The sequence below is a fragment of the Cryptomeria japonica genome, chromosome 9, assembly GCF_030272615.1.
Source record: "Cryptomeria japonica chromosome 9, Sugi_1.0, whole genome shotgun sequence".
Classification (NCBI taxonomy): domain Eukaryota; kingdom Viridiplantae; phylum Streptophyta; class Pinopsida; order Cupressales; family Cupressaceae; genus Cryptomeria; species Cryptomeria japonica.
Window position 1 is genome coordinate 470045213 of NC_081413.1, and position 13229 is coordinate 470058441.

At 34.2% G+C, this 13229-nt stretch overlaps 1 protein-coding gene across 1 annotated transcript in view; it reads left to right on the forward strand.

Annotated features, from left to right (window-relative positions):
- LOC131075939 (DNA polymerase epsilon catalytic subunit A) overlaps positions 1-6273 on the forward strand; it is a 62467-nt gene extending 56194 nt beyond the window's left edge. Inside the window, exons 46-49 of the mRNA XM_058012915.2 lie at positions 3065-3235; positions 3386-3607; positions 4182-4288; positions 5824-6273. Of these exons, the coding sequence (XP_057868898.2) occupies positions 3065-3235; positions 3386-3607; positions 4182-4288; positions 5824-6184 (861 nt within the window). The 3' untranslated portion in view covers positions 6185-6273. The remainder of the gene's footprint in view (positions 1-3064; positions 3236-3385; positions 3608-4181; positions 4289-5823) is intronic.
- The last annotated feature ends 6956 nt before the right edge of the window (positions 6274-13229 follow it).

The following is a 13229-nucleotide window of genomic DNA, read 5'->3' on the forward strand; positions in this document are numbered from 1 at the left end:
TGAAATTAGCATCTTTGCGATGACACGAACAATCAATTGCCTTAAGAAAATATGGGCCCTTTGAACATGTAACCATGATATTGATGAGTGGATGATGTGTAATATTTATCCACCCATCCCCATCCATGACTATAGTGCACCCACTTTTCACCAACATTCCTTCATTGTCTCCATCAACACATTTATCTTGGAATAGTTCTTATCCAAGATTGTGGCCCTCAATTTTGTCTCCCTTGGTGGCACATATGATGGTCCTCCCCTTGCTACCATCACCATCACCTCCATATAATAAGGAGATCGAGCCACATGAAATGGAATGCCATTAGCAAAGAACTTGCCAATGGCATCATCTATATCATCCTTCAGCTACACACTGAATAAATCAGCAATAGGGTTACGAACATCACTTGTCAATTTGAGTTTCCTCCTAACCTCTCCTGCATGGGCCCCTGAAGAAGTACTTGACATCTTTGATACTCTCCTTTGCAAAGTACAAGTAGAACCGCATGGCTGACTCATATGAGCTTGCTGCCTATGGTACAAAGAAGTAAACATAGGTGTAGCTGCATTGTCATTAGTGACACCCCGTAGCTTGCATGCCTTAGCTTTGTATTTCAGGTTTGCTGTCTCCACAAAAAAACACGTGCTTCCACACCTTTCCCTCGAATATGAAGAAGGTGGGCATTAACTCTAAAATGCTGCCATAAAATTCAAGTGCACAAAAGTTGCACTTCCACAACCTTGTGCCCCCAGATGTCCTAGTCCTACTTGGCAATTTTGTTGCAAGTTGTTTCAAAGGAGACTTACAATCCAAAGGGCCCCTAACATACTCCGCCAGCAATGTGGAGGGTCAATTTGTACTTGCAGCTACACTTTCCATGGAACTAGTGGTTTAGGTTTCAGGTTCATCCTCATGGTCACCCATCTTAGCCTTGGGTGCCCAATTTGATTCAGTATTTTCAACTTCAACCTCATCCTCACTCATGCCATGAGAACTCATTGTGACACTACAAGAAAACAATACGAGTTTAAAATTTATAAGTTTATAATTCTAAAAGTTTCAGCCTAGTTTCAACCTAGGTTGACAAACTTGAGAATAAAATTTAATTTTCACTATTGAATCTTGATGACAATATGAACAATGAAAATTGCAATGAATCTATAAATATGCACTTGCAGCCATGTCTATGAAATTATAGTTAAAATTATATTTTGGAAATGAAAAAAAAAAAAAGAACTTTTTTTTCTTTTGAAAAAAGTCATAGAATCCTATCCGTTCTTCCATTTCTTCTTGCTCCTTCTCAACCCTCTTGCACTTGCAACACTTAAATCACACTCAAAAACTCCTTCACTCACCCTCTTACTTCTCTTCAACCTAGCTGTTGAAATGAGCTTGTGAGTAAAAATGAAGAATTTTATGTGTTTTATGGAGTGTAGAAGGCCAAGGCTTTGGAATCAAGTTAATTTTTTTGTTTTGATTTTTTGCTCACTTTTTGGCCACCCTGGCATGGGAGACTTCTGCGTGTCCTCGAGACGATCGAGGGATGCTTTGCCATCCTCGAGACATCCCAAAGTTGCCCTGGTGGCCTTGTCGTCCTGTTATGTGTTTACATACTTAGTTTATATACCATGGTGGATGAGTGGAATTTGGGATGCAACCTTATTTAACTTTATATTTCAACTATTTAGTTTATTCTTTATTAATATAAATTTAAAATTGATTATTATATATTAACTTTGCTAATATTATTTAAGCTTTATAAATATTTGATTAAATTTCTTACATTAAAAATATTAAAATATAGGTACACTTATGTTATTAGGTTACAAATATGTATGTACTGATAATTTTTATATGTTTTTGTATTTTTGAACCCAAAACGAACCCAGCTCCAAATTTTTTTGATTGAATTTGTGAACTTAACCCTTAACCCAAACTAGTACTAGGATTAGTAACTTAGCCTTTTATATATAGGGTTGCAAGTTGTAATCCTAGTTTCATTCAAATGATTAAGAAAAATAGATAAACATCTTATTTTAAGGCAAACTGGTAAAGCATAGTGTTTAGAAGCTTGTGTCCAAAACTATTATTACCAATAAAAGTATTTGAGTATTCATGTTCATCCTTGCTTAACCATTGCATGTATTATGAGTATATCTATATGTGTATCCATGTACTTGTACACCTTATAGATATATATGTGTTTACATACATACGTGTACACACACATACACACACTTTTGGTTTTTAATAGAATAGATATAAAATTATAGTGGGGGGTTTGAGGGTGGAGCCCCTAGTATTTATACGTAGTAGCATTCAAGTGTGACATTGATATTCAAATAGTTTATTTTTTATTTTTTATTTTTTTAATGGTAGCTTTGTTTATTATATGCATGTTATGCGGTATTCTGAACTTAATTACTGTTTTTAGACTGCAACTACATATATACATTTTGGGTTGTATGGATGTACCCAAAATGAACCCAAACCCAAATTTGTTTGCTCTATGGCAAACCTAAACCTGAACTGATAACTTAGTTCATAAGAAATTCAGACTTCGTCAATTTTTGTGTCCCAACTTCTGGAAAATTTGAAAGATGTGACATATTTTTAATGCACAGCCGTAACTCAAATCTCCACATGGTCAGATGCAAGTTGCACTGATAGAATATTTAAAGCTTTGTAAATTTCAATCCAGGTTCTCTCTCCTGCACTGTAATACGTAGAAATTCAAAATGAAATTTGATCTGTACATGGATCACAGAATGTATGATAGTATTGATTTTTCTTTGTTATTTCAAAATGGCCCTTTCTCCAATAAATAACGCTTCCGCTGTATGGTGTAATCACTATTGATTTATTTCATGTTCTATTTTCCTGGTTTCTTGATTGCATCTGGTGAATCTTTTTATTCAAGTTTCCTTATAGGCAGAGTCTGTTATATTGTCTAGCAGTCTCCTTGTAAGGAATAATATACTTTAGTACATGGAACTCCCTTTTTATTGATGTCACGTTGCACTGTAAGACAAGGTTGTAAAACAAATTGCTTCTTGGATACAGGATTATTTTGTTGTCATAGTTTCTGAGTTTATATACCTTCCATGGAAGCATTCACAAGAACAGGCTGCATTGCGAACTGCTGCAAGGGATGGCAGTTTCTGCACACCATCTGTTACAATTGCAGCTGCAGCTGATGTTGAATCAGAGGAAGTGTCATTCCTCAAGGAACAGGTAACCAATTTAAAATTGTTTCTCATGTTCTATTTTATTGACACTTATTTTTATTATAATTTGAAAAAAGAAAATCAGTGTGTGCTAGATAATACCAAAGGGATGGTAGAGAAGTTCATTGTATAGTAAAGGTTTTCATTATTCTTGCAGATCGCTTCATACTTCACGGACAAGCTTCTCAGAATTGTCCGTGACACACAGCGTCACATTACTGCTAAAGGAAGAAGAGAAGATGTTACTGTAGATGCTATTTCCCACGAATTCCCAAAACTGGCAGGATCTTACCTACCAATGGGTGATGGTGCCTTGGAATTCATCAAGCATGTTTCTGCTGTTCTTGCTCTTGATCACCGTGTTCAACATGATGTTTTGGTATTTATCTACATGCAAAACCCCTTTAATTCATTTGTATTTTTGTTTATTGCAATGCTGATCAAGCTATGATTTGGAGGAATGTTAATAGTCTAGTGAAATTAACAAAATTAGTTCTTGTTTCCTATGAAGGTATGTTATTTTGTTTTGATATTTTTGTCAGTTTGTGTATAAAAGATTTCAAATGCTATCAATTTTCAAGGTGGGTGAAATATGTACAGTATAGCAAAGATAATGGAATGATCAATGGTTTCTGGCAAAGTGTCTTCTAGGTTGCATGTTAACTAAACTTTGGTTCAGTATCAACATCATTGTAGAGAAACGACTAAGACAGGACAATATCATTATGATGAGGATAATAATCTCAATTTTATTTGATCCTGATTTCTATTCTTTTAGGAAAACATTTCTATTCGTAGGTAGTAATCTTGTTCAGTGAGTGCCGTCTACATCTTGAAATCCTGTAGAGGATTGATGTAGATAATAAAAAATTTATTGAATGCAATAACTAGATGCATCTTCAGAGGTTCATTATAGAAATGTTGAACATTCAGAACTCTTACTTTTGGGACAGGTGATGCGGAAGAATCTTCTCAAGTTGGTCCATGTAAAAGAGTTTTCTCCAGAGGCAGAATTTCGAGATCCTTGTTTGTCCTTCACGCTTCCTAATGTTATTTGCAGGTAAAGACATGAAGTCCATATTGAGACATTTAATAAATATTCTCTCAAGCTGGTATCTGTTTCAGTTTCTATTATTGTTTCTTGAAAGTTACCTAGTAATTTATTTGTGTGTTTAGCTATTTGAATAGAGTTTTGATCTGATGCATGTAAAAAATTGAAAATTTGAAGAAAGTTTTTCTCCCGAAGCAAATAGATTTATTTAAAAAATATGAGGTTACACAGAAGACGATTCTCACAATTTTTCTGCCACTATATCCACTATATTACAAGAGAATTGATACTATCAATAAGTTGACTGATAATGGCAGAACGAAGGATGTTTTAAAAGACAAAAAGGTCACCAATTAAGAATAGGTGTTAAAAGATAATCTCACATGGGAGTCCTTTCAATAAATTATATGATAGATACAAATATAAGGCCATTTGGCCACTTAATACAACAGCAAAATGCCATATAAGCAAGTGGACGGTACAACCATTTGCATGGCATGAAACACCTTTGTAATCCATGAAAACAAACTTACCTGAAGTATATGGGTTCTTCAGGGGCTAAAAGATTGAACATGCACATAAAGCATTATAGATGCATTTCTACCTTAACTATTGGCACAGACCCGTGAAAACCCATGTTTGGCATGCAGAGTTATGTGCCAAGTCCAGTGGTTTTGCATATTTATGGTGTTCTCAAATGTTAGTTTTGTTTATGATCAACATTCCCTTCATCGAAGCTAAATAAACTAAGAAATAAATAGGAGAATTTGTAAGTGTTATTTGAAGAATGTACATATATCCGGATTGGGCACCATTCCAATTTGCTGATCAATAGATAGATAGGCTAACCTTCTCCAGCTTCGCCATCAACATAAATAAATTTGTATTCAACCCATAAACAATCAACATAAATAAATTTGTATTCAACCCATAAACAATTAGCTGTTAAAAAAGCATAAAAGATATTGGTTGGTTGATTGAGTTATCGAAATTCGAAACAATCCCCTCCTTTCAATTAAAGTAACCGAGGCGATTGAGCACTCCATTGGTTTGATTCTAAGCTTCCCAACAAAGCTTTGACAATAAAAAAGAAAGATTACAGCAACTTACAACAGCCAATCATGAAAGACAAAAAATAGCGTCAAACTCAAACTGGGAAGCAATAAAACAAAAATAAAACAGTGGTAAAATCAAACGCCTAAATCTGGGAAGTGAGTATACACATGAATAAGAGAATCGCATCACATGGTATATGGGTTGTTTTGTGGGTGACTTCTATTTCTTCTTCTGCAGCGCCCCTTCTGGATAGCAAATCAACTTATCATTGCAATCCCTTCTACTGATGGTAGTGTCTGATAAGAGTAAAAGAGCATGCTTCAATTGCCGTGTGTGTCATTTGTTAGGTTATTTTATTTTTTAAAGCTTCTCCATTTATATCAACTCAACTAAAAGTAGTGCAATGTAGAAAATAATCCTCTTATTTTCATTTCAATTGTTGGTAGTATTATCGTTACTCATGAAAGTGTTCGGTGTTCGTGTTCCAGTTATTGTAATGACTGCAGGGATTTGGATCTGTGTCGTGATGCTGCATTGCTGGAGCATGATTGGCGATGTTCTGTACCACAGTGTGGTCAGCCTTACAACAAAGACTGGATTGAAAATGCACTTATCCAAATTATTCGGCAGAGGGAGCGCCTATATCATGTACAGGATCTTGTATGCTCAAAGTGCCATCAAATAAAGTCATCCCATCTTGCTGACCAATGCAGTTGTGCAGGTTCTTTCCATTGTACAGATGATCCAGTTGGATTTCTTTCTAAAATGCAGGTCTTCCTGAACATTGCAGTGTTCCACCAATTTTCTCTTCTTAGAGAATGTGCTTCATGGATCGTGGAAGCAAGCTAGACATGATTTCATTCTCTAATCATGCTGTAAAATATGAATTAAAAAAATGCTGTCTTTTTTGCACATTGAATTGCACTTTTAGGTCTTCTCATTGTGGTTTATGGGTTCCCTTATCTTGATTATTTCCAATGCAATTGTTGTAAAAATTACTAGCTCCAACAAAATACAGTGGAGTAGAGGTTTTGTCCCACACTAACATGTCTGCCTGCAATTTTGATATTTAACATATTAATAAAATGTAGTATGCAAGCTTGTGGATTCAACTATGCATAATTTTTATTTTACGTTCAAAACGTAAAATAAAAATTATGCACAGTTGAATTCACAGTTGAATCCATAAGTTTGCTATATGTCACGAACAATAGAAAACTCATACGGAATATATTAACGAGTGTTGATGGAAAATAATAAATAAAGAAATTCACAACTTGAATGCCCTTGGCCTTGATTCATGTTTCATGGTATTCTTGTAATGCCCCACTAGGAAACCCGAAGGGATTAAGCTAAAACACAAGAAAATAGTGCAATTAAAATAAAATAAAATAAAACACAACACACTGATACAATGAGATGCCATAAATTCAGAAAACACAACGGAAGACTTCAATAACTCCTAAAGAGTTTCCCAACGTGATTACTTAATTCAACATTTAACTCAACTCACGCTAATTAATTCAATTAAGCTGATTGACTTAATGACAAAATAATATTTTGATCAATGGTAAATTCTTTCGGTAAATTAAAAATATAGATAACATGATAAGGTTCATCGATTGAGGTTAAAAGTATAGATAACATGATTAAGTTCATCTAATAAAATTTTACCATACATTACGTTCAAACTTTCATTAAAACATAAGTTATACATCTAATTTTATAACATATTTTAATTTCATTATAAACTAACAAATATTTTCCAAGCATACTTTAATTTCATTATCAACAACTGAATACATTCCATGATACTACATACATGCATTTAAGATTAACTTCATCTAATACACATTATACATTATAACATAATGTCATCCATACATGTTAAATTAAAAAAGAAACATAAGAACATAAACACCATATAAAATCGAAATGATATTGGAGTTCACTTCTAGTGGGCTACATTTCCGGGTTTGCTCAATTGCAAGACCTCTTTGATAAAATAATAGGGTGAAGAAAACATAAGGTAACATCATTTACATCTCGCCATCAAGGCATACATAAACCAATAATACATACGACCACATCGGTCCAATAAATCAAGAATGATCTCTGAATAGGAAAGATGATCCAACTGAACATAATAGGAAGCAAATACAAAGATCAACTGGAGCATCTGATAAATTAAGTCTCTGCATCCCATCATAAGCAACCCATGGTCTAACATGAATATCATTTTCACACAAGGGCATAAACAACAAGACGATTCTACAACATTGTTCCTATCAGGACAACACAACAACACACTAGCGAACAAAAGGGACAAGTGTCATCACATAACTTGGTATGGTTACCATGACATGTTTTCATAGGTTTCGGCCCCATCCATTGGGTTACCCTGGCAATCTATTCCATACGTGAGACACAATTATCTTACTTAGTGATTTCAATAACTAAACTTTCTAAAATGCTATTAGGTTATCACTTATTTAGACACACTTTCGATGGGTTACCCAACAACCACTTTGGGTGCGACCCCCAATCGAAAGCCACTTTCCCAAATGACACTAGACTATACTCAAACGAACTTCTAAACCAAGGAATACACAAGGTCAAACAAACAGAGTTCAATATGGTAGGAATACTCGCTTGGTCAAATAAGACTTCATACGAGGTGCACTGACTGACGATACTCTAACTAGAGACTCGACCAACTATGGTCAACCACGAATCAACATTCGACATCCGCATAAAGGACACGACCAGACATAACACCATCACATGAAAACAGTCAAAACTCGAGATCAAGGACATAAGTAGGTACACGAATCAAAATATGACATTTTCCAACAACCAAAATCAAAGACATGCCATTTCTTAAGAAAATGCGAATACAGAAAAATTAAACATGCATAAGCATAAATCGAAAAAGACAATCTTCTTCCATATTGTTTAAACATTAAATTCAATCCAATTTTTTAATGGATTTGAGTTTGATTGCAGTTTGTCTACCTTGTCTAGGTACGTGTCGCTCATGGTTTACTAAATCACTAAAGTTCGTTTGTATCATAAAATAACATAGATACGCCATCATGAGTTTTCAAACCAAAATCACATTACTATAAATATAATATACGCAAAACACCCAATGATATAAAATTGATTATTCATTAATCACATAAAAATATAATATTCATTTTCAAAATAAAACATCAAATTTCATTCTATCACGACACAATTCATCTAAACTTATTTTGTGTTCGAAGCCAAGATATACTTTCCACAAAATAGAAATATACATTTAAGGAAACTTAAACTAGATAATCATTTCCCAATAAAATAAAGTTCCCAAGCATATATTAAAACAAATATACCAGCTATATATATATATATATATATATATATATATATATATATATATATATATATATATATATATATATATACCTTAATTAATAAATCCATAATTCAACCGCAATTAATATATATTTATTTAAAAAAAAATACATTAATTACAAAGGACAATTAATATATGATTAATAATACACATTAAATTATTAATCACTACAATTAATTTATAAATCACTACAATTAATATATATAAATGTTATACATTAATTAGTAATTATAAATTAATATATTATTAATAAATTATATTAATTAAAAATTAATATTAATAAAACATTTAAAAAAAAAACTAAAATTTATTATATTATATTTTTTTTGTTTTAAAAATAAATTGCCACCTAGTGGCCCCCACACCGTGGTTACCACAGTCGTGGTTTCCACGGGCTGTGGTCTCCATAGTCGTGGAGAACCACAGACTGTGGTCTCCACAGTGTGGAACCACAGTCGTGCTCTCTACGATGTGGAGCCACAGAACGTGGACTCCACGTTCTGTGGTTTCCATAATGTGGAACCACGACTGTGGATTCCACGGGGCCGTGGGTAGAGTGAAAGCTCCCTACGCCCAATATGCATAACCATAAAAAATTAATTTAATTTTTATTTTATTTTATTTGCTTCTTAAAAATAAACAAACCCCCAATTTTTAAAACAGTCTCAGATTGAGACTTAAAACATTTTTCCAGCAACCCCATGGTTTTGAAAAATGATAAAATTTGTTGAATAACCTCCTAAAATAGGCAAATTTTCTCAACCAGAAAACCATATTTGGGCATAAAGAATCATTCCTCACAGATTTATTCAACCAATCTGCCAAATTCCAAACTAATTTCCAATATGAAGGTTAATATGAGAACATTCAATGGGGATTTAACAAAGTTTAACGAGAACAACCAAAATTCACTCTGGAGATTTGGAGAGGGAGCAAGGAGGATTTAAATTCAGAAATTAAACTACAGCTCTTTCATTTTCTCCAAATAAATGAGATTTTTCAACAACACAACCAGATTTCTTCCAAAAAACAAACAAACTTTGATAAACAAAGAAATCAAAGATATAAACCAGAATCTTACCTCATATAGCAATTCTGGGAAAGATTTGGTGAAGAGCCCAACCTGTAGGCTCAAGAAATCCTTCATCCCCCCAAATGCCCAAAAATTTCTCCAACCAAAAATGTTTTTCCAAAAATACTCTTCCAAAAATAATCCTCCCAAACATTTTCCAAAAGCTAGGTTAAATGGAAGATTGTTGACGAAAATTTATTTATTTGAATTTAAAATATTTTCTTTTAAATAAAATCTAAAAATCATTCTTTTCAACAATTCAAATATATATTAAACTGCTTTTCTAATAAAAATTGATTTTCTCAAATAATTGAATTAACCTTTCTATTCCAAAATGCCAAAGAGGTTAAATTATTTCTATTTTGAAGAAATTTAAATCTTTCCTTTCCAAAAGTATAAACTGAATGAATTTATCATTTAAAATTAACCATTTAATTGGACTCGTTAGCAACTTGAATTGAGCAATTCTAATTAACGATTAATCGCATAAAGGGGACCTATTTAATTTAGTCCCTTAATTACTACTGTGTAAACACACATTTAATCAAATTAAACACTAAGGATTAAATAATCAATTTTATTACATGCAAAGCACACAACCCAAGAAAGCCAGCTAGATAAACGACCCGCATATCCAACCAAAAGGGGAAACTGATGGATGATTGACGATGCTCACTTGAGTACGACTAGGGTAAAACGAGGGTCTTACAACCACCTAATCCAATTTCTAAGGGCCATTGAGGAACACTCAAACCTGCGAATCCAAGTGGAGACGAACCTCACACCTGTGCGGTACTGTACCTGTAATCTCCTGCAACCAACAGTCACACATGCATATATATATATATAATGAAAGTGTTAGCCCGAGATTAATAACACGAATCAGGAGAACAAATAAACTTACATAAGATTTGATGCGAAAACCACATTAACAGGTACACACAGTAATCAAAACATCTAACTAAAACATTATAACATGGTAAACTAACCAAGGTCAACCTGAGATTAGAATCTGACTAGGGCAGGGGTACTACATCTTCCCCCCCTTAGTTCCGACTTACTCCTGGAAGTCGTAAGGCTAGACGAAAAACATGCAGCACGCATTAGCCCTGAAACTCATTTAACAAATATCAAATTGCACATAGGAATGTTTTCACAAATAAATGAAACATAATTGCTAAATCCTCTACGAATGCCATCATCCATTGGTAAGATACATCTAAATCCATACATTCCTTATAACATTCTAGCAATTATCTATAATCATAGCAAAGAAACAATAATTTTCTTATTTTCATTACACCAAATTAATATGCATTAAAAGGAGGTAAACAACAATTACCATACTCATCTACCAAATATGACCAGAAAACATGCTATCATGATCAATTTCTTTTACCAATCCATCCTCTTCATAAAATTTGATTGCATAGAACTAGTTTCAAAATTCAAATTCTACAACCAAGTTAACTTTCTTTTGCATTAAGTATCATAGAATCACAAAGCTCATTTTTTGCTCATTCGAGCATTCATGTTACAAACTTATTACAAATACTAGCTCCTTTCGAGCAAACTTATTACAAATACTAGCTCCTTTCGAGCACCAAACTAGAAACAACAATTGGAAGACCAAGGGTCACAACTTAGAAATCCACTTTAAATAACAATGGAAGACCAAAAGTCACAACTTAGAATTCTACACAAAGGTGTCCCTCATGGGAGTTGAACTTGGGTGTCCACATTGAGAACTCAATTCTTTAACCAACTAAGCTCAACCCCTTGGACACAACCAAGTTAACTTTCACAAAATAAGAGCAACATATATAACTCAATTGTTTACACTTGCCAGGCATACAAAAACCTTTCCAATGACTATGTCCCATAACATAGTGGCAAGATAACACAATTTACTCCATGATTACACATCTCACTCAAGGGCTCAATGGTGCTAGGGCACACCATAGCGGTGCTACCTTCCATACAAGACTTTCGTGAACATCCCTTGTTGAGTAAGGTGGTTAGCCTCTAAGAGATAGTCACCACACATAGGTAGGTAGTGGGTCCTAGCTGCATCACAACCTCACATACCCCCATCCTCATGGTTCCCTACGTCTACTTCCTCGTACACACTCAACCAAGACCGTCTCATATGTCCTCGGAGAGGAATTCACATTTCAACATAAGACCATCATACACAAACAATAAGGATAAATCAGTTTAGCCACCAAAATGCAGATGAATAAAGATAATAAATCATCAATTCCAACAATAAGGCAATAAAATAATCCAAAATTTGCAACACCGAATCAAGTAAGCAAAAGATCGCAAGATCGTGGCTAAACCTTCAAAGTCAAAATAGAATAAATTGCTGGTTCGCAAAGAAATAAATAAGAATATCACAACTGCACATAACATCACTATGTGGCTAGCATCTAGCCACCAACGAGGAATGAGAGAACAATCTTCTAGCTATCGTGGTAGCTCATCATGTGGTGCGGCCTAGTCACACATCCACACGACATGGCAGTGTGCACCTCGACATCATCTCGCATCACATCGTCATGCAACATGGCAATACTCTAAGAGGAGAAGACATGCAATGGACGTATCCCGCATGGTAGTGTACCTCGCAGAAAAAAGGCACATGCAGGTCACGTCCTGCATAGTGACGTATCTCTCAATATACTCGCTGTAAGCTAGAGGTATACATGGCTAAGGTCCAACCACATGTCTACCGACGCCTGCTAACTGACAACTCATGTGGACAAAACCTACCTTTCATGAAGACAAGGCAAAAGATCCTCCAAGATACATCATCACTATGCTCAAGAACTGCCATCAATATGCTCAAATAAAGGAGGAAAAATGGGCTGGCACACATAAACCTTATAATTTGGTTCATAAAAAAGGGAAAGTATAGAGTACACCTTTAATACAGTTTCATTATATTATAACTATATTTTTTTTCGAAATAGAGAAGCTAAAGTTGCTTCGCGCCGACATTACTTGTACGTCGATCCATACTATTCAAGGAATTGTGACTTCGAATACTACCCCTTAACATACTGAATTACCAACAACCTGAGGTTTGGTACTCCGTAGGGTGACAAATAAGAAACATCACATAAACAATATGGTTTTCCCATACTCATAAGTAAACATATCTTCCATGGTTGATTACTTCACCATCCCAGGGCACATATAGAAAGCACAAGTTTCTTACAATACATAAAGAAAGCACCAGTACTGGTTTATTCACATTTACGGGGAGTACTTTTCAGTACCCTATCATCTTCTTAAGAGGGGTTTTTAATTATGCTTCCCACATGAATAACTGAATAAAATTTATTTTGGATACAAGCACTGAAATTCTTAACAATTCAAAATTACATAAGGAAGTAACGTCATTCCTATATCTTTCA